At 50.5% G+C, this 22,193-nt stretch overlaps 3 protein-coding genes across 3 annotated transcripts; all 3 read right to left on the bottom strand.

Moving 5' to 3' along the window:
- Positions 1-80: 80 nt before the first annotated feature.
- LOC145389678 (uncharacterized) lies at positions 81-893 on the bottom strand (the record flags this gene model as incomplete). Its single annotated transcript, XM_080264893.1, has 1 exon — positions 81-893. A coding segment is annotated over exon 1 (813 nt), but the record flags the coding sequence as incomplete, so codon positions are not given.
- A 4,546-nt stretch (positions 894-5,439) lies between these two features.
- On the bottom strand, positions 5,440-6,387 carry LOC145389676 (uncharacterized). The gene has a single exon (XM_080264892.1). The coding sequence runs from the start codon at positions 6,385-6,387 to the stop codon at positions 5,440-5,442; it is 948 nt and encodes a 315-aa protein (XP_080121018.1).
- Positions 6,388-13,679: 7,292 nt separating this feature from the next.
- LOC145389675 (uncharacterized) lies at positions 13,680-14,627 on the bottom strand. The gene has a single exon (XM_080264891.1). It carries the CDS (start codon positions 14,625-14,627, stop codon positions 13,680-13,682), a length of 948 nt encoding a protein of 315 aa, XP_080121017.1.
- Between the last annotated feature and the right edge of the window lie 7,566 nt (positions 14,628-22,193).

The raw sequence follows: 22,193 nt of genomic DNA, 5'->3' as shown, positions 1-22,193 counted from the left end.
TCACACCATACTGAGGCCCAGCACTCAGCTGCCAAGTGGGTATTGTTCAAGCAAACATAACAATATTTGAGCCATCTGACCACGGCTCTCCTTTCTTCCACTCTCATGGAGCGGAATTTCTTGCATCCCACCAGCACATGCAGCCCCCCACACAGCCGATGCATGTCTCTCTCACTTGCAGGTTCGTCATTGCCAATGGTGGCCAAGCCAATCACACACTTGTCTAGATTCCTTCTAGCACCAACCTCAATGCCTTGATTGGTGGATGCTACCTGTTCCTCGGTTCTCCTCCTCACACTCACTTTGTCCGCCTCCTCCAGAATAAAGATTTTCAAGTATTTAACGTCAGGATAATACCTGCATCGTTTGTTGTGGGCAAAGATTTCGTCCTCATACCGCATAAGTGCCTTCTCAGGTAACCGACGTGACAGTGTGTCCACCAAGCGAATGATGTCCAACTCCTGTAATCTCCCGATGGTCTCCAGACTCAAAATACATGACCCCAATTCATTGGCGAATTTTCTACGGCCACCTTCTTCCTCATCTTTGATCATGGGCCCTTCAAGTATTCCTTCCACAATCTCTTGGGCGTACTGATGTCTTTCTCCGTATCTGTCGTCAAATATGGCCATCGCCTTCTTATAACCCTCTCGTGGGTCCAAATAAATGCACTTTTGTAGCGTGTTCCTGACAGGCCTTGCACATGCTTGCATGAGCGTCTGCAGCTCATATTCCTCTGGGACTATGGCCCTCCCAATGTGCAGTTTGAAAGCACGGATGAACTCCCAGTACTCCCTCCAGCTATTTCCTTTGGAGGTTGGTAGTTGGGTCTGTGGTAACCTCATGGTGGCAATCAATTCCCCCAAGCCAAAGGCTATCACCTCGATGCCCATAGTGGTAGCATGTGTCAGCTTTTCTGTTCCCCATCTAGTCGGTTTCGGGTTTTCTGACATCTTCCACTCTGGCCCTTGCCCTCTAACTATTGACTCTTCTTTTTTTTAAATCGTGCCCTCTTATGTCTGGCTGTGCTCCCCCCATTGGGGTTCCCTAGTCTTCCGCATTTTTTACTCTCCCATGCCATCGCTGTATCTCGGTCTCTTTGCCGGTCCTTCGTGTACCACTACCGTCCCTGGCTGTACCTGTGACCTCAAGCTCATTTTGTTCCTCCCTTCCATTCTCTTCATGCTCTCCAACTGTGTCAGGAGATCATGGACTACCTTTGTTCTGTTCTTGCAGGGATTGCAAAGCCGGTATGAGGACACTCATGTATACGTTCTCGTGTGCCTCAGTCTGTCTGCCTTCCTGGCCTCCTCGACTATCCTTTGGGCCGTTCCATGGGTTATGTTCTGCCCGTCATGTTCTGCCCATTCCTTTCCCTCTGGGTTGTCCATGCTGATACGTTCCGCCTGGTATGCTATAGGTTTGGTTCTGCTCGGTATGTTATAGGTTAGGTTCCGCCTGGTATGTTATAGATTGAGTTCTGCCCGGTATGTTATAGGTTGGGTTCCACCCGGTATGTTATAGGTTGGGTTCTGCCCAGTATGTTTAAGTTAGCATAAGGGTGGGTCTCCGAGCAGCCTCTTCTTTAGGCCCTCTAATATCCTCAGTGCCATTAACCTGTTGTCTGGGAGCTTGGGTGGATTTTGTCTGAATTGTGTAGGGAGTTGGTAGTGTCCCGTCACCTTATTGCTGTGCCCAACCATAATTTCATCACCCTGTTGTCTTCAACGGATAGGCCATCTCCCTTCTTCAGATAACTTGCGTCCAGTTCCCAAAGCCGTCGCACTTGCTCCTCCAATCGTGTTTCCTGGGAGTTGCAGTCAACTACGGCCACACATCCTACCTCATCTGGTCTGTCTTCCACCTCAGCACGAGGTCGTACAGGTCCACTAAAGGTCCATCCCAGCGGTGTCCTTTTTGCAAAAGGTTCTCCACTACTCCCGGCCCTGACCTCCAAGGGCGTCATTGCTTGTGGTGCATCAAGACTAATCAGTAGTTGCACCTCACCTTCGTACGTGGTCAGTGGCTCTATTCCCACCAAATAACTCCATCGTGCCATATCCTGTACAGAGGCTACTGAGTCCTTCAGTGCTGCAGGGAGTCACTGAGTGACAATCACCCCAGGCAACCATATCCTCCAGTTCGGTTTACAGGAATGCCCACTGCTAACTACTAAGTCTGTCTCCTCAGTTTGCTGCACCATCACCAGGGTTATAGTGTCTAGTGTTACTCATTCGGTTCTCTATGGTGCCCCTAGACTGCTTGCCAACTGGATCATACAGAAGGTTCAGTTGCTGCCAGAGTCCAAAAGTGCCCTCGTCTGGATCATGGCATCCAGTCCTTCACTAGCCACCTTTACGTTAACAATTGGTAACGCCACCTTGCGAAGCCACCTATGCATCCACATTGTCCCTGTCGTGGCAGTGAGTCATTCACTCCCGCCCTTACTCCTTTTGAGCCTGGGGCTTAAGTGCCCCCTCCATGCCTGTCTCATCCCGTTTGTCGGCCTGTCCACAGGTAGCACTTCTCCTCTCCAGCTCTGCTCTGTGTACTCCCTGCTTGCTTCCATGCACCTGTTCCCACTGAGTGTATCGTTGACGATCATTTCTCGGCTCCATCTCAACCTCCCTCTGCGTTTTTGCTCCATCTCCCATTCTGGGTTCCCCATGGTACTGGGGCTTCTGCCTTTGCCTTACTGGGCCAGTCGGATGTATCCATCGCGAATGTTTCCCAGTGCAACCCCTTTTGTCACACCATACTGAGGCCCAGCACTCAGCTGCCAAGTGGGTATTGTTCAAGCAAACATAACAATATTTGAGCCATCTGACCACGGCTCTCCTTTCTTCCACTCTCATGGAGCGGAATTTCTTGCATCCCACCAGCACATGCAGCCCCCCACACAGCCGATGCATGTCTCTCTCACTTGCAGGTTCGTCATTGCCAATGGTGGCCAAGCCAATCACACACTTGTCTAGATTCCTTCTAGCACCAACCTCAATGCCTTGATTGGTGGATGCTACCTGTTCCTCGGTTCTCCTCCTCACACTCACTTTGTCCGCCTCCTCCAGAATAAAGATTTTCAAGTATTTAACGTCAGGATAATACCTGCATCGTTTGTTGTGGGCAAAGATTTCGTCCTCATACCGCATAAGTGCCTTCTCAGGTAACCGACGTGACAGTGTGTCCACCAAGCGAATGATGTCCAACTCCTGTAATCTCCCGATGGTCTCCAGACTCAAAATACATGACCCCAATTCATTGGCGAATTTTCTACGGCCACCTTCTTCCTCATCTTTGATCATGGGCCCTTCAAGTATTCCTTCCACAATCTCTTGGGCGTACTGATGTCTTTCTCCGTATCTGTCGTCAAATATGGCCATCGCCTTCTTATAACCCTCTCGTGGGTCCAAATAAATGCACTTTTGTAGCGTGTTCCTGACAGGCCTTGCACATGCTTGCATGAGCGTCTGCAGCTCATATTCCTCTGGGACTATGGCCCTCCCAATGTGCAGTTTGAAAGCACGGATGAACTCCCAGTACTCCCTCCAGCTATTTCCTTTGGAGGTTGGTAGTTGGGTCTGTGGTAACCTCATGGTGGCAATCAATTCCCCCAAGCCAAAGGCTATCACCTCGATGCCCATAGTGGTAGCATGTGTCAGCTTTTCTGTTCCCCATCTAGTCGGTTTCGGGTTTTCTGACATCTTCCACTCTGGCCCTTGCCCTCTAACTATTGACTCTTCTTTTTTTAAAATCGTGCCCTCTTATGTCTGGCTGTGCTCCCCCATTGGGGTTCCCTAGTCTTCCGCATTTTTTAGTCTCCCATGCCATCGCTGTATCTCGGTCTCTTTGCCGGTCCTTCGTGTACCACTACCGTCCCTGGCTGTACCTGTGACCTCAAGCTCATTTTGTTCCTCCCTTCCATTCTCTTCATGCTCTCCAACTGTGTCAGGAGATCATGGACTACCTTTGTTCTGTTCTTGCAGGGATTGCAAAGCCGGTATGAGGACACTCATGTATACGTTCTCGTGTGCCTCAGTCTGTCTGCCTTCCTGGCCTCCTCGACTATCCTTTGGGCCGTTCCATGGGTTATGTTCTGCCCGTCATGTTCTGCCCATTCCTTTCCCTCTGGGTTGTCCATGCTGATACGTTCCGCCTGGTATGCTATAGGTTTGGTTCTGCTCGGTATGTTATAGGTTAGGTTCCGCCTGGTATGTTATAGATTGGGTTCTGCCCGGTATGTTATAGGTTGGGTTCCACCCGGTATGTTATAGGTTGGGTTCTGCCCAGTATGTTTAAGTTAGCATAAGGGTGGGTCTCCGAGCAGCCTCTTCTTTAGGCCCTCTAATATCCTCAGTGCCATTAACCTGTTGTCTGGGAGCTTGGGTGGATTTTGTCTGAATTGTGTAGGGAGTTGGTAGTGTCCCGTCACCTTATTGCTGTGCCCAACCATAATTTCATCACCCTGTTGTCTTCAACGGATAGGCCATCTCCCTTCTTCAGATAACTTGCGTCCAGTTCCCAAAGCCGTCGCACTTGCTCCTCCAATCGTGTTTCCTGGGAGTTGCAGTCAACTACGGCCACACATCCTACCTCATCTGGTCTGTCTTCCACCTCAGCACGAGGTCGTACAGGTCCACTAAAGGTCCATCCCAGCGGTGTCCTTTTTGCAAAAGGTTCTCCACTACTCCCGGCCCTGACCTCCAAGGGCGTCATTGCTTGTGGTGCATCAAGACTAATCAGTAGTTGCACCTCACCTTCGTACGTGGTCAGTGGCTCTATTCCCACCAAATAACTCCATCGTGCCATATCCTGTACAGAGGCTACTGAGTCCTTCAGTGCTGCAGGGAGTCACTGAGTGACAATCACCCCAGGCAACCATATCCTCCAGTTCGGTTTACAGGAATGCCCACTGCTAACTACTAAGTCTGTCTCCTCAGTTTGCTGCACCATCACCAGGGTTATAGTGTCTAGTGTTACTCATTCGGTTCTCTATGGTGCCCCTAGACTGCTTGCCAACTGGATCATACAGAAGGTTCAGTTGCTGCCAGAGTCCAAAAGTGCCCTCGTCTGGATCATGGCATCCAGTCCTTCACTAGCCACCTTTACGTTAACAATTGGTAACGCCACCTTGCGAAGCCACCTATGCATCCACATTGTCCCTGTCGTGGCAGTGAGTCATTCACTCCCGCCCTTACTCCTTTTGAGCCTGGGGCTTAAGTGCCCCCTCCATGCCTGTCTCATCCCGTTTGTCGGCCTGTCCACAGGTAGCACTTCTCCTCTCCAGCTCTGCTCTGTGTACTCCCTGCTTGCTTCCATGCACCTGTTCCCACTGAGTGTATCGTTGACGATCATTTCTCGGCTCCATCTCAACCTCCCTCTGCGTTTTTGCTCCATCTCCCATTCTGGGTTCCCCATGGTACTGGGGCTTCTGCCTTTGCCTTACTGGGCCAGTCGGATGTATCCATCGCGAATGTTTCCCAGTGCAACCCCTTTGTCACACCATACTGAGGCCCAGCACTCAGCTGCCAAGTGGGTATTGTTCAAGCAAACATAACAATATTTGAGCCATCTGACCACGGCTCTCCTTTCTTCCACTCTCATGGAGCGGAATTTCTTGCATCCCACCAGCACATGCAGCCCCCCACACAGCCGATGCATGTCTCTCTCACTTGCAGGTTCGTCATTGCCAATGGTGGCCAAGCCAATCACACACTTGTCTAGATTCCTTCTAGCACCAACCTCAATGCCTTGATTGGTGGATGCTACCTGTTCCTCGGTTCTCCTCCTCACACTCACTTTGTCCGCCTCCTCCAGAATAAAGATTTTCAAGTATTTAACGTCAGGATAATACCTGCATCGTTTGTTGTGGGCAAAGATTTCGTCCTCATACCGCATAAGTGCCTTCTCAGGTAACCGACGTGACAGTGTGTCCACCAAGCGAATGATGTCCAACTCCTGTAATCTCCCGATGGTCTCCAGACTCAAAATACATGACCCCAATTCATTGGCGAATTTTCTACGGCCACCTTCTTCCTCATCTTTGATCATGGGCCCTTCAAGTATTCCTTCCACAATCTCTTGGGCGTACTGATGTCTTTCTCCGTATCTGTCGTCAAATATGGCCATCGCCTTCTTATAACCCTCTCGTGGGTCCAAATAAATGCACTTTTGTAGCGTGTTCCTGACAGGCCTTGCACATGCTTGCATGAGCGTCTGCAGCTCATATTCCTCTGGGACTATGGCCCTCCCAATGTGCAGTTTGAAAGCACGGATGAACTCCCAGTACTCCCTCCAGCTATTTCCTTTGGAGGTTGGTAGTTGGGTCTGTGGTAACCTCATGGTGGCAATCAATTCCCCCAAGCCAAAGGCTATCACCTCGATGCCCATAGTGGTAGCATGTGTCAGATTTTCTGTTCCCCATCTAGTCGGTTTCGGGTTTTCTGACATCTTCCACTCTGGCCCTTGCCCTCTAACTATTGACTCTTCTTTTTTAAAATCGTGCCCTCTTATGTCTGGCTGTGCTCTCCCCATTGGGGTTCCCTAGTCTTCCGCATTTTTTAGTCTCCCATGCCATCGCTGTATCTCGGTCTCTTTGCCGGTCCTTCGTGTACCACTACCGTCCCTGGCTGTACCTGTGACCTCAAGCTCATTTTGTTCCTCCCTTCCATTCTCTTCATGCTCTCCAACTGTGTCAGGAGATCATGGACTACCTTTGTTCTGTTCTTGCAGGGATTGCAAAGCTGGTATGAGGACACTCATGTATACGTTCTCGTGTGCCTCAGTCTGTCTGCCTTCCTGGCCTCCTCGACTATCCTTTGGGCCGTTCCATGGGTTATGTTCTGCCCGTCATGTTCTGCCCATTCCTTTCCCTCTGGGTTGTCCATGCTGATACGTTCCGCCTGGTATGCTATAGGTTTGGTTCTGCTCGGTATGTTATAGGTTAGGTTCCGCCTGGTATGTTATAGATTGGGTTCTGCCCGGTATGTTATAGGTTGGGTTCCACCCGGTATGTTATAGGTTGGGTTCTGCCCAGTATGTTTAAGTTAGCATAAGGGTGGGTCTCCGAGCAGCCTCTTCTTTAGGCCCTCTAATATCCTCAGTGCCATTAACCTGTTGTCTGGGAGCTTGGGTGGATTTTGTCTGAATTGTGTAGGGAGTTGGTAGTGTCCCGTCACCTTATTGCTGTGCCCAACCATAATTTCATCACCCTGTTGTCTTCAACGGATAGGCCATCTCCCTTCTTCAGATAACTTGCGTCCAGTTCCCAAAGCCGTCGCACTTGCTCCTCCAATCGTGTTTCCTGGGAGTTGCAGTCAACTACGGCCACACATCCTACCTCATCTGGTCTGTCTTCCACCTCAGCACGAGGTCGTACAGGTCCACTAAAGGTCCATCCCAGCGGTGTCCTTTTTGCAAAAGGTTCTCCACTACTCCCGGCCCTGACCTCCAAGGGCGTCATTGCTTGTGGTGCATCAAGACTAATCAGTAGTTGCACCTCACCTTCGTACGTGGTCAGTGGCTCTATTCCCACCAAATAACTCCATCGTGCCATATCCTGTACAGAGGCTACTGAGTCCTTCAGTGCTGCAGGGAGTCACTGAGTGACAATCACCCCAGGCAACCATATCCTCCAGTTCGGTTTACAGGAATGCCCACTGCTAACTACTAAGTCTGTCTCCTCAGTTTGCTGCACCATCACCAGGGTTATAGTGTCTAGTGTTACTCATTCGGTTCTCTATGGTGCCCCTAGACTGCTTGCCAACTGGATCATACAGAAGGTTCAGTTGCTGCCAGAGTCCAAAAGTGCCCTCGTCTGGATCATGGCATCCAGTCCTTCACTAGCCACCTTTACGTTAACAATTGGTAACGCCACCTTGCGAAGCCACCTATGCATCCACATTGTCCCTGTCGTGGCAGTGAGTCATTCACTCCCGCCCTTACTCCTTTTGAGCCTGGGGCTTAAGTGCCCCCTCCATGCCTGTCTCATCCCGTTTGTCGGCCTGTCCACAGGTAGCACTTCTCCTCTCCAGCTCTGCTCTGTGTACTCCCTGCTTGCTTCCATGCACCTGTTCCCACTGAGTGTATCGTTGACGATCATTTCTCGGCTCCATCTCAACCTCCCTCTGCGTTTTTGCTCCATCTCCCATTCTGGGTTCCCCATGGTACTGGGGCTTCTGCCTTTGCCTTACTGGGCCAGTCGGATGTATCCATCGCGAATGTTTCCCAGTGCAACCCCTTTTGTCACACCATACTGAGGCCCAGCACTCAGCTGCCAAGTGGGTATTGTTCAAGCAAACATAACAATATTTGAGCCATCTGACCACGGCTCTCCTTTCTTCCACTCTCATGGAGCGGAATTTCTTGCATCCCACCAGCACATGCAGCCCCCCACACAGCCGATGCATGTCTCTCTCACTTGCAGGTTCGTCATTGCCAATGGTGGCCAAGCCAATCACACACTTGTCTAGATTCCTTCTAGCACCAACCTCAATGCCTTGATTGGTGGATGCTACCTGTTCCTCGGTTCTCCTCCTCACACTCACTTTGTCCGCCTCCTCCAGAATAAAGATTTTCAAGTATTTAACGTCAGGATAATACCTGCATCGTTTGTTGTGGGCAAAGATTTCGTCCTCATACCGCATAAGTGCCTTCTCAGGTAACCGACGTGACAGTGTGTCCACCAAGCGAATGATGTCCAACTCCTGTAATCTCCCGATGGTCTCCAGACTCAAAATACATGACCCCAATTCATTGGCGAATTTTCTACGGCCACCTTCTTCCTCATCTTTGATCATGGGCCCTTCAAGTATTCCTTCCACAATCTCTTGGGCGTACTGATGTCTTTCTCCGTATCTGTCGTCAAATATGGCCATCGCCTTCTTATAACCCTCTCGTGGGTCCAAATAAATGCACTTTTGTAGCGTGTTCCTGACAGGCCTTGCACATGCTTGCATGAGCGTCTGCAGCTCATATTCCTCTGGGACTATGGCCCTCCCAATGTGCAGTTTGAAAGCACGGATGAACTCCCAGTACTCCCTCCAGCTATTTCCTTTGGAGGTTGGTAGTTGGGTCTGTGGTAACCTCATGGTGGCAATCAATTCCCCCAAGCCAAAGGCTATCACCTCGATGCCCATAGTGGTAGCATGTGTCAGCTTTTCTGTTCCCCATCTAGTCGGTTTCGGGTTTTCTGACATCTTCCACTCTGGCCCTTGCCCTCTAACTATTGACTCTTCTTTTTTAAAATCGTGCCCTCTTATGTCTGGCTGTGCTCCCCCATTGGGGTTCCCTAGTCTTCCGCATTTTTTAGTCTCCCATGCCATCGCTGTATCTCGGTCTCTTTGCCGGTCCTTCGTGTACCACTACCGTCCCTGGCTGTACCTGTGACCTCAAGCTCATTTTGTTCCTCCCTTCCATTCTCTTCATGCTCTCCAACTGTGTCAGGAGATCATGGACTACCTTTGTTCTGTTCTTGCAGGGATTGCAAAGCCGGTATGAGGACACTCATGTATACGTTCTCGTGTGCCTCAGTCTGTCTGCCTTCCTGGCCTCCTCGACTATCCTTTGGGCCGTTCCATGGGTTATGTTCTGCCCGTCATGTTCTGCCCATTCCTTTCCCTCTGGGTTGTCCATGCTGATACGTTCCGCCTGGTATGCTATAGGTTTGGTTCTGCTCGGTATGTTATAGGTTAGGTTCCGCCTGGTATGTTATAGATTGGGTTCTGCCCGGTATGTTATAGGTTGGGTTCCACCCGGTATGTTATAGGTTGGGTTCTGCCCAGTATGTTTAAGTTAGCATAAGGGTGGGTCTCCGAGCAGCCTCTTCTTTAGGCCCTCTAATATCCTCAGTGCCATTAACCTGTTGTCTGGGAGCTTGGGTGGATTTTGTCTGAATTGTGTAGGGAGTTGGTAGTGTCCCGTCACCTTATTGCTGTGCCCAACCATAATTTCATCACCCTGTTGTCTTCAACGGATAGGCCATCTCCCTTCTTCAGATAACTTGCGTCCAGTTCCCAAAGCCGTCGCACTTGCTCCTCCAATCGTGTTTCCTGGGAGTTGCAGTCAACTACGGCCACACATCCTACCTCATCTGGTCTGTCTTCCACCTCAGCACGAGGTCGTACAGGTCCACTAAAGGTCCATCCCAGCGGTGTCCTTTTTGCAAAAGGTTCTCCACTACTCCCGGCCCTGACCTCCAAGGGCGTCATTGCTTGTGGTGCATCAAGACTAATCAGTAGTTGCACCTCACCTTCGTACGTGGTCAGTGGCTCTATTCCCACCAAATAACTCCATCGTGCCATATCCTGTACAGAGGCTACTGAGTCCTTCAGTGCTGCAGGGAGTCACTGAGTGACAATCACCCCAGGCAACCATATCCTCCAGTTCGGTTTACAGGAATGCCCACTGCTAACTACTAAGTCTGTCTCCTCAGTTTGCTGCACCATCACCAGGGTTATAGTGTCTAGTGTTACTCATTCGGTTCTCTATGGTGCCCCTAGACTGCTTGCCAACTGGATCATACAGAAGGTTCAGTTGCTGCCAGAGTCCAAAAGTGCCCTCGTCTGGATCATGGCATCCAGTCCTTCACTAGCCACCTTTACGTTAACAATTGGTAACGCCACCTTGCGAAGCCACCTATGCATCCACATTGTCCCTGTCGTGGCAGTGAGTCATTCACTCCCGCCCTTACTCCTTTTGAGCCTGGGGCTTAAGTGCCCCCTCCATGCCTGTCTCATCCCGTTTGTCGGCCTGTCCACAGGTAGCACTTCTCCTCTCCAGCTCTGCTCTGTGTACTCCCTGCTTGCTTCCATGCACCTGTTCCCACTGAGTGTATCGTTGACGATCATTTCTCGGCTCCATCTCAACCTCCCTCTGCGTTTTTGCTCCATCTCCCATTCTGGGTTCCCCATGGTACTGGGGCTTCTGCCTTTGCCTTACTGGGCCAGTCGGATGTATCCATCGCGAATGTTTCCCAGTGCAACCCCTTTTGTCACACCATACTGAGGCCCAGCACTCAGCTGCCAAGTGGGTATTGTTCAAGCAAACATAACAATATTTGAGCCATCTGACCACGGCTCTCCTTTCTTCCACTCTCATGGAGCGGAATTTCTTGCATCCCACCAGCACATGCAGCCCCCCACACAGCCGATGCATGTCTCTCTCACTTGCAGGTTCGTCATTGCCAATGGTGGCCAAGCCAATCACACACTTGTCTAGATTCCTTCTAGCACCAACCTCAATGCCTTGATTGGTGGATGCTACCTGTTCCTCGGTTCTCCTCCTCACACTCACTTTGTCCGCCTCCTCCAGAATAAAGATTTTCAAGTATTTAACGTCAGGATAATACCTGCATCGTTTGTTGTGGGCAAAGATTTCGTCCTCATACCGCATAAGTGCCTTCTCAGGTAACCGACGTGACAGTGTGTCCACCAAGCGAATGATGTCCAACTCCTGTAATCTCCCGATGGTCTCCAGACTCAAAATACATGACCCCAATTCATTGGCGAATTTTCTACGGCCACCTTCTTCCTCATCTTTGATCATGGGCCCTTCAAGTATTCCTTCCACAATCTCTTGGGCGTACTGATGTCTTTCTCCGTATCTGTCGTCAAATATGGCCATCGCCTTCTTATAACCCTCTCGTGGGTCCAAATAAATGCACTTTTGTAGCGTGTTCCTGACAGGCCTTGCACATGCTTGCATGAGCGTCTGCAGCTCATATTCCTCTGGGACTATGGCCCTCCCAATGTGCAGTTTGAAAGCACGGATGAACTCCCAGTACTCCCTCCAGCTATTTCCTTTGGAGGTTGGTAGTTGGGTCTGTGGTAACCTCATGGTGGCAATCAATTCCCCCAAGCCAAAGGCTATCACCTCGATGCCCATAGTGGTAGCATGTGTCAGCTTTTCTGTTCCCCATCTAGTCGGTTTCGGGTTTTCTGACATCTTCCACTCTGGCCCTTGCCCTCTAACTATTGACTCTTCTTTTTTTAAAATCGTGCCCTCTTATGTCTGGCTGTGCTCCCCCCATTGGGGTTCCCTAGTCTTCCGCATTTTTTAGTCTCCCATGCCATCGCTGTATCTCGGTCTCTTTGCCGGTCCTTCGTGTACCACTACCGTCCCTGGCTGTACCTGTGACCTCAAGCTCATTTTGTTCCTCCCTTCCATTCTCTTCATGCTCTCCAACTGTGTCAGGAGATCATGGACTACCTTTGTTCTGTTCTTGCAGGGATTGCAAAGCCGGTATGAGGACACTCATGTATACGTTCTCGTGTGCCTCAGTCTGTCTGCCTTCCTGGCCTCCTCGACTATCCTTTGGGCCGTTCCATGGGTTATGTTCTGCCCGTCATGTTCTGCCCATTCCTTTCCCTCTGGGTTGTCCATGCTGATACGTTCCGCCTGGTATGCTATAGGTTTGGTTCTGCTCGGTATGTTATAGGTTAGGTTCCGCCTGGTATGTTATAGATTGGGTTCTGCCCGGTATGTTATAGGTTGGGTTCCACCCGGTATGTTATAGGTTGGGTTCTGCCCAGTATGTTTAAGTTAGCATAAGGGTGGGTCTCCGAGCAGCCTCTTCTTTAGGCCCTCTAATATCCTCAGTGCCATTAACCTGTTGTCTGGGAGCTTGGGTGGATTTTGTCTGAATTGTGTAGGGAGTTGGTAGTGTCCCGTCACCTTATTGCTGTGCCCAACCATAATTTCATCACCCTGTTGTCTTCAACGGATAGGCCATCTCCCTTCTTCAGATAACTTGCGTCCAGTTCCCAAAGCCGTCGCACTTGCTCCTCCAATCGTGTTTCCTGGGAGTTGCAGTCAACTACGGCCACACATCCTACCTCATCTGGTCTGTCTTCCACCTCAGCACGAGGTCGTACAGGTCCACTAAAGGTCCATCCCAGCGGTGTCCTTTTTGCAAAAGGTTCTCCACTACTCCCGGCCCTGACCTCCAAGGGCGTCATTGCTTGTGGTGCATCAAGACTAATCAGTAGTTGCACCTCACCTTCGTACGTGGTCAGTGGCTCTATTCCCACCAAATAACTCCATCGTGCCATATCCTGTACAGAGGCTACTGAGTCCTTCAGTGCTGCAGGGAGTCACTGAGTGACAATCACCCCAGGCAACCATATCCTCCAGTTCGGTTTACAGGAATGCCCACTGCTAACTACTAAGTCTGTCTCCTCAGTTTGCTGCACCATCACCAGGGTTATAGTGTCTAGTGTTACTCATTCGGTTCTCTATGGTGCCCCTAGACTGCTTGCCAACTGGATCATACAGAAGGTTCAGTTGCTGCCAGAGTCCAAAAGTGCCCTCGTCTGGATCATGGCATCCAGTCCTTCACTAGCCACCTTTACGTTAACAATTGGTAACGCCACCTTGCGAAGCCACCTATGCATCCACATTGTCCCTGTCGTGGCAGTGAGTCATTCACTCCCGCCCTTACTCCTTTTGAGCCTGGGGCTTAAGTGCCCCCTCCATGCCTGTCTCATCCCGTTTGTCGGCCTGTCCACAGGTAGCACTTCTCCTCTCCAGCTCTGCTCTGTGTACTCCCTGCTTGCTTCCATGCACCTGTTCCCACTGAGTGTATCGTTGACGATCATTTCTCGGCTCCATCTCAACCTCCCTCTGCGTTTTTGCTCCATCTCCCATTCTGGGTTCCCCATGGTACTGGGGCTTCTGCCTTTGCCTTACTGGGCCAGTCGGATGTATCCATCGCGAATGTTTCCCAGTGCAACCCCTTTGTCACACCATACTGAGGCCCAGCACTCAGCTGCCAAGTGGGTATTGTTCAAGCAAACATAACAATATTTGAGCCATCTGACCACGGCTCTCCTTTCTTCCACTCTCATGGAGCGGAATTTCTTGCATCCCACCAGCACATGCAGCCCCCCACACAGCCGATGCATGTCTCTCTCACTTGCAGGTTCGTCATTGCCAATGGTGGCCAAGCCAATCACACACTTGTCTAGATTCCTTCTAGCACCAACCTCAATGCCTTGATTGGTGGATGCTACCTGTTCCTCGGTTCTCCTCCTCACACTCACTTTGTCCGCCTCCTCCAGAATAAAGATTTTCAAGTATTTAACGTCAGGATAATACCTGCATCGTTTGTTGTGGGCAAAGATTTCGTCCTCATACCGCATAAGTGCCTTCTCAGGTAACCGACGTGACAGTGTGTCCACCAAGCGAATGATGTCCAACTCCTGTAATCTCCCGATGGTCTCCAGACTCAAAATACATGACCCCAATTCATTGGCGAATTTTCTACGGCCACCTTCTTCCTCATCTTTGATCATGGGCCCTTCAAGTATTCCTTCCACAATCTCTTGGGCGTACTGATGTCTTTCTCCGTATCTGTCGTCAAATATGGCCATCGCCTTCTTATAACCCTCTCGTGGGTCCAAATAAATGCACTTTTGTAGCGTGTTCCTGACAGGCCTTGCACATGCTTGCATGAGCGTCTGCAGCTCATATTCCTCTGGGACTATGGCCCTCCCAATGTGCAGTTTGAAAGCACGGATGAACTCCCAGTACTCCCTCCAGCTATTTCCTTTGGAGGTTGGTAGTTGGGTCTGTGGTAACCTCATGGTGGCAATCAATTCCCCCAAGCCAAAGGCTATCACCTCGATGCCCATAGTGGTAGCATGTGTCAGATTTTCTGTTCCCCATCTAGTCGGTTTCGGGTTTTCTGACATCTTCCACTCTGGCCCTTGCCCTCTAACTATTGACTCTTCTTTTTTTAAAATCGTGCCCTCTTATGTCTGGCTGTGCTCCCCCCATTGGGGTTCCCTAGTCTTCCGCATTTTTAGTCTCCCATGCCATCGCTGTATCTCGGTCTCTTTGCCGGTCCTTCGTGTACCACTACCGTCCCTGGCTGTACCTGTGACCTCAAGCTCATTTTGTTCCTCCCTTCCATTCTCTTCATGCTCTCCAACTGTGTCAGGAGATCATGGACTACCTTTGTTCTGTTCTTGCAGGGATTGCAAAGCTGGTATGAGGACACTCATGTATACGTTCTCGTGTGCCTCAGTCTGTCTGCCTTCCTGGCCTCCTCGACTATCCTTTGGGCCGTTCCATGGGTTATGTTCTGCCCGTCATGTTCTGCCCATTCCTTTCCCTCTGGGTTGTCCATGCTGATACGTTCCGCCTGGTATGCTATAGGTTTGGTTCTGCTCGGTATGTTATAGGTTAGGTTCCGCCTGGTATGTTATAGATTGGGTTCTGCCCGGTATGTTATAGGTTGGGTTCCACCCGGTATGTTATAGGTTGGGTTCTGCCCAGTATGTTTAAGTTAGCATAAGGGTGGGTCTCCGAGCAGCCTCTTCTTTAGGCCCTCTAATATCCTCAGTGCCATTAACCTGTTGTCTGGGAGCTTGGGTGGATTTTGTCTGAATTGTGTAGGGAGTTGGTAGTGTCCCGTCACCTTATTGCTGTGCCCAACCATAATTTCATCACCCTGTTGTCTTCAACGGATAGGCCATCTCCCTTCTTCAGATAACTTGCGTCCAGTTCCCAAAGCCGTCGCACTTGCTCCTCCAATCGTGTTTCCTGGGAGTTGCAGTCAACTACGGCCACACATCCTACCTCATCTGGTCTGTCTTCCACCTCAGCACGAGGTCGTACAGGTCCACTAAAGGTCCATCCCAGCGGTGTCCTTTTTGCAAAAGGTTCTCCACTACTCCCGGCCCTGACCTCCAAGGGCGTCATTGCTTGTGGTGCATCAAGACTAATCAGTAGTTGCACCTCACCTTCGTACGTGGTCAGTGGCTCTATTCCCACCAAATAACTCCATCGTGCCATATCCTGTACAGAGGCTACTGAGTCCTTCAGTGCTGCAGGGAGTCACTGAGTGACAATCACCCCAGGCAACCATATCCTCCAGTTCGGTTTACAGGAATGCCCACTGCTAACTACTAAGTCTGTCTCCTCAGTTTGCTGCACCATCACCAGGGTTATAGTGTCTAGTGTTACTCATTCGGTTCTCTATGGTGCCCCTAGACTGCTTGCCAACTGGATCATACAGAAGGTTCAGTTGCTGCCAGAGTCCAAAAGTGCCCTCGTCTGGATCATGGCATCCAGTCCTTCACTAGCCACCTTTACGTTAACAATTGGTAACGCCACCTTGCGAAGCCACCTATGCATCCACATTGTCCCTGTCGTGGCAGTGAGTCATTCACTCCCGCCCTTACTCCTTTTGAGCCTGGGGCTTAAGTGCCCCCTCCATGCCTGTCTCATCCCGTTTGTCGGCCTGTCCACAGGTAGCACTTCTCCTCTCCAGCTCTGCTCTGTGTACTCCCTGCTTGCTTCCATGCACCTGTTCCCACTGAGTGTATCGTTGACGATCATTTCTCGGCTCCATCTCAACCTCCCTCTGCGTTTTTGCTCCATCTCCCATTCTGGGTTCCCCATGGTACTGGGGCTTCTGCCTTTGCCTTACTGGGCCAGTCGGATGTATCCATCGCGAATGTTTCCCAGTGCAACCCCTTTTGTCACACCATACTGAGGCCCAGCACTCAGCTGCCAAGTGGGTATTGTTCAAGCAAACATAACAATATTTGAGCCATCTGACCACGGCTCTCCTTTCTTCCACTCTCATGGAGCGGAATTTCTTGCATCCCACCAGCACATGCAGCCCCCCACACAGCCGATGCATGTCTCTCTCACTTGCAGGTTCGTCATTGCCAATGGTGGCCAAGCCAATCACACACTTGTCTAGATTCCTTCTAGCACCAACCTCAATGCCTTGATTGGTGGATGCTACCTGTTCCTCGGTTCTCCTCCTCACACTCACTTTGTCCGCCTCCTCCAGAATAAAGATTTTCAAGTATTTAACGTCAGGATAATACCTGCATCGTTTGTTGTGGGCAAAGATTTCGTCCTCATACCGCATAAGTGCCTTCTCAGGTAACCGACGTGACAGTGTGTCCACCAAGCGAATGATGTCCAACTCCTGTAATCTCCCGATGGTCTCCAGACTCAAAATACATGACCCCAATTCATTGGCGAATTTTCTACGGCCACCTTCTTCCTCATCTTTGATCATGGGCCCTTCAAGTATTCCTTCCACAATCTCTTGGGCGTACTGATGTCTTTCTCCGTATCTGTCGTCAAATATGGCCATCGCCTTCTTATAACCCTCTCGTGGGTCCAAATAAATGCACTTTTGTAGCGTGTTCCTGACAGGCCTTGCACATGCTTGCATGAGCGTCTGCAGCTCATATTCCTCTGGGACTATGGCCCTCCCAATGTGCAGTTTGAAAGCACGGATGAACTCCCAGTACTCCCTCCAGCTATTTCCTTTGGAGGTTGGTAGTTGGGTCTGTGGTAACCTCATGGTGGCAATCAATTCCCCCAAGCCAAAGGCTATCACCTCGATGCCCATAGTGGTAGCATGTGTCAGATTTTCTGTTCCCCATCTAGTCGGTTTCGGGTTTTCTGACATCTTCCACTCTGGCCCTTGCCCTCTAACTATTGACTCTTCTTTTTTTAAAATCGTGCCCTCTTATGTCTGGCTGTGCTCCCCCCATTGGGGTTCCCTAGTCTTCCGCATTTTTTAGTCTCCCATGCCATCGCTGTATCTCGGTCTCTTTGCCGGTCCTTCGTGTACCACTACCGTCCCTGGCTGTACCTGTGACCTCAAGCTCATTTTGTTCCTCCCTTCCATTCTCTTCATGCTCTCCAACTGTGTCAGGAGATCATGGACTACCTTTGTTCTGTTCTTGCAGGGATTGCAAAGCTGGTATGAGGACACTCATGTATACGTTCTCGTGTGCCTCAGTCTGTCTGCCTTCCTGGCCTCCTCGACTATCCTTTGGGCCGTTCCATGGGTTATGTTCTGCCCGTCATGTTCTGCCCATTCCTTTCCCTCTGGGTTGTCCATGCTGATACGTTCCGCCTGGTATGCTATAGGTTTGGTTCTGCTCGGTATGTTATAGGTTAGGTTCCGCCTGGTATGTTATAGATTGGGTTCTGCCCGGTATGTTATAGGTTGGGTTCCACCCGGTATGTTATAGGTTGGGTTCTGCCCAGTATGTTTAAGTTAGCATAAGGGTGGGTCTCCGAGCAGCCTCTTCTTTAGGCCCTCTAATATCCTCAGTGCCATTAACCTGTTGTCTGGGAGCTTGGGTGGATTTTGTCTGAATTGTGTAGGGAGTTGGTAGTGTCCCGTCACCTTATTGCTGTGCCCAACCATAATTTCATCACCCTGTTGTCTTCAACGGATAGGCCATCTCCCTTCTTCAGATAACTTGCGTCCAGTTCCCAAAGCCGTCGCACTTGCTCCTCCAATCGTGTTTCCTGGGAGTTGCAGTCAACTACGGCCACACATCCTACCTCATCTGGTCTGTCTTCCACCTCAGCACGAGGTCGTACAGGTCCACTAAAGGTCCATCCCAGCGGTGTCCTTTTTGCAAAAGGTTCTCCACTACTCCCGGCCCTGACCTCCAAGGGCGTCATTGCTTGTGGTGCATCAAGACTAATCAGTAGTTGCACCTCACCTTCGTACGTGGTCAGTGGCTCTATTCCCACCAAATAACTCCATCGTGCCATATCCTGTACAGAGGCTACTGAGTCCTTCAGTGCTGCAGGGAGTCACTGAGTGACAATCACCCCAGGCAACCATATCCTCCAGTTCGGTTTACAGGAATGCCCACTGCTAACTACTAAGTCTGTCTCCTCAGTTTGCTGCACCATCACCAGGGTTATAGTGTCTAGTGTTACTCATTCGGTTCTCTATGGTGCCCCTAGACTGCTTGCCAACTGGATCATACAGAAGGTTCAGTTGCTGCCAGAGTCCAAAAGTGCCCTCGTCTGGATCATGGCATCCAGTCCTTCACTAGCCACCTTTACGTTAACAATTGGTAACGCCACCTTGCGAAGCCACCTATGCATCCACATTGTCCCTGTCGTGGCAGTGAGTCATTCACTCCCGCCCTTACTCCTTTTGAGCCTGGGGCTTAAGTGCCCCCTCCATGCCTGTCTCATCCCGTTTGTCGGCCTGTCCACAGGTAGCACTTCTCCTCTCCAGCTCTGCTCTGTGTACTCCCTGCTTGCTTCCATGCACCTGTTCCCACTGAGTGTATCGTTGACGATCATTTCTCGGCTCCATCTCAACCTCCCTCTGCGTTTTTGCTCCATCTCCCATTCTGGGTTCCCCATGGTACTGGGGCTTCTGCCTTTGCCTTACTGGGCCAGTCGGATGTATCCATCGCGAATGTTTCCCAGTGCAACCCCTTTTGTCACACCATACTGAGGCCCAGCACTCAGCTGCCAAGTGGGTATTGTTCAAGCAAACATAACAATATTTGAGCCATCTGACCACGGCTCTCCTTTCTTCCACTCTCATGGAGCGGAATTTCTTGCATCCCACCGGCACATGCAGCCCCCACACAGCCGATGCATGTCTCTCTCACTTGCAGGTTCGTCATTGCCAATGGTGGCCAAGCCAATCACACACTTGTCTAGATTCCTTCTAGCACCAACCTCAATGCCTTGATTGGTGGATGCTACCTGTTCCTCGGTTCTCCTCCTCACACTCACTTTGTCCGCCTCCTCCAGAATAAAGATTTTCAAGTATTTAACGTCAGGATAATACCTGCATCGTTTGTTGTGGGCAAAGATTTCGTCCTCATACCGCATAAGTGCCTTCTCAGGTAACCGACGTGACAGTGTGTCCACCAAGCGAATGATGTCCAACTCCTGTAATCTCCCGATGGTCTCCAGACTCAAAATACATGACCCCAATTCATTGGCGAATTTTCTACGGCCACCTTCTTCCTCATCTTTGATCATGGGCCCTTCAAGTATTCCTTCCACAATCTCTTGGGCGTACTGATGTCTTTCTCCGTATCTGTCGTCAAATATGGCCATCGCCTTCTTATAACCCTCTCGTGGGTCCAAATAAATGCACTTTTGTAGCGTGTTCCTGACAGGCCTTGCACATGCTTGCATGAGCGTCTGCAGCTCATATTCCTCTGGGACTATGGCCCTCCCAATGTGCAGTTTGAAAGCACGGATGAACTCCCAGTACTCCCTCCAGCTATTTCCTTTGGAGGTTGGTAGTTGGGTCTGTGGTAACCTCATGGTGGCAATCAATTCCCCCAAGCCAAAGGCTATCACCTCGATGCCCATAGTGGTAGCATGTGTCAGCTTTTCTGTTCCCCATCTAGTCGGTTTCGGGTTTTCTGACATCTTCCACTCTGGCCCTTGCCCGCTAACTATTGACTCTTCATTATTTAAAATCGTGGCCTCTTATGTCTGGCTGTGCTCCCCCCACTGGGGTTCCCTAGTCTTCCACATTTTTTTGTCTCCCATGCCATCGCTGTATCTCGGTCTCTTTGCCAGTCCTTCGTGTACCACTACCATCTCTGGCTGTACCTGTGACCTCAAGCTCATTTTGTTCCTCCCTTCCATTCTCTTCATGCTCTCCAACTGTGTCAGGAGATCATGGACTACCTTTGTTCTGTTCTTGCAGGGATTGCAAAGCTGGTATGAGGACACTCATGTATACGTTCTCGTGTGCCTCAGTCTGTCTGCCTTCCTGGCCTCCTCGACTATCCTTTGGGCCGTTCCATGGGTTATGTTCTGCCCGTCATGTTCTGCCCATTCCTTTCCCTCTGGGTTGTCCATGCTGATACGTTCCGCCTGGTATGCTATAGGTTTGGTTCTGCTCGGTATGTTATAGGTTAGGTTCCGCCTGGTATGTTATAGATTGGGTTCTGCCCGGTATGTTATAGGTTGGGTTCCACCCGGTATGTTATAGGTTGGGTTCTGCCCAGTATGTTTAAGTTAGCATAAGGGTGGGTCTCCGAGCAGCCTCTTCTTTAGGCCCTCTAATATCCTCAGTGCCATTAACCTGTTGTCTGGGAGCTTGGGTGGATTTTGTCTGAATTGTGTAGGGAGTTGGTAGTGTCCCGTCACCTTATTGCTGTGCCCAACCATAATTTCATCACCCTGTTGTCTTCAACGGATAGGCCATCTCCCTTCTTCAGATAACTTGCGTCCAGTTCCCAAAGCCGTCGCACTTGCTCCTCCAATCGTGTTTCCTGGGAGTTGCAGTCAACTACGGCCACACATCCTACCTCATCTGGTCTGTCTTCCACCTCAGCACGAGGTCGTACAGGTCCACTAAAGGTCCATCCCAGCGGTGTCCTTTTTGCAAAAGGTTCTCCACTACTCCCGGCCCTGACCTCCAAGGGCGTCATTGCTTGTGGTGCATCAAGACTAATCAGTAGTTGCACCTCACCTTCGTACGTGGTCAGTGGCTCTATTCCCACCAAATAACTCCATCGTGCCATATCCTGTACAGAGGCTACTGAGTCCTTCAGTGCTGCAGGGAGTCACTGAGTGACAATCACCCCAGGCAACCATATCCTCCAGTTCGGTTTACAGGAATGCCCACTGCTAACTACTAAGTCTATCTCCTCAGTTTGCTGCACCATCACCAGGGTTATAGTGTCTAGTGTTACTCATTCGGTTCTCTATGGTGCCCCTAGACTGCTTGCCAACTGGATCATACAGAAGGTTCAGTTGCTGCCAGAGTCCAAAAGTGCCCTCGTCTGGATCATGGCATCCAGTCCTTCACTAGCCACCTTTACGTTAACAATTGGTAACGCCACCTTGCGAAGCCACCTATGCATCCACATTGTCCCTGTCGTGGCAGTGAGTCATTCACTCCCGCCCTTACTCCTTTTGAGCCTGGGGCTTAAGTGCCCCCTCCATGCCTGTCTCATCCCGTTTGTCGGCCTGTCCACAGGTAGCACTTCTCCTCTCCAGCTCTGCTCTGTGTACTCCCTGCTTGCTTCCATGCACCTGTTCCCACTGAGTGTATCGTTGACGATCATTTCTCGGCTCCATCTCAACCTCCCTCTGCGTTTTTGCTCCATCTCCCATTCTGGGTTCCCCATGGTACTGGGGCTTCTGCCTTTGCCTTACTGGGCCAGTCGGATGTATCCATCGCGAATGTTTCCCAGTGCAACCCCTTTTGTCACACCATACTGAGGCCCAGCACTCAGCTGCCAAGTGGGTATTGTTCAAGCAAACATAACAATATTTGAGCCATCTGACCACGGCTCTCCTTTCTTCCACTCTCATGGAGCGGAATTTCTTGCATCCCACCAGCACATGCAGCCCCCCACACAGCCGATGCATGTCTCTCTCACTTGCAGGTTCGTCATTGCCAATGGTGGCCAAGCCAATCACAC

The sequence above is a fragment of the Coenobita brevimanus genome, unplaced genomic scaffold (genome assembly GCF_032717465.1).
Source record: "Coenobita brevimanus isolate Jiangsu-jjx unplaced genomic scaffold, ASM3271746v2 jjx.HiC_scaffold_1868, whole genome shotgun sequence".
Taxonomy (NCBI): Eukaryota; Metazoa; Arthropoda; class Malacostraca; order Decapoda; family Coenobitidae; genus Coenobita; species Coenobita brevimanus.
This window is presented reverse-complemented; position numbering and strand designations above follow the sequence as displayed.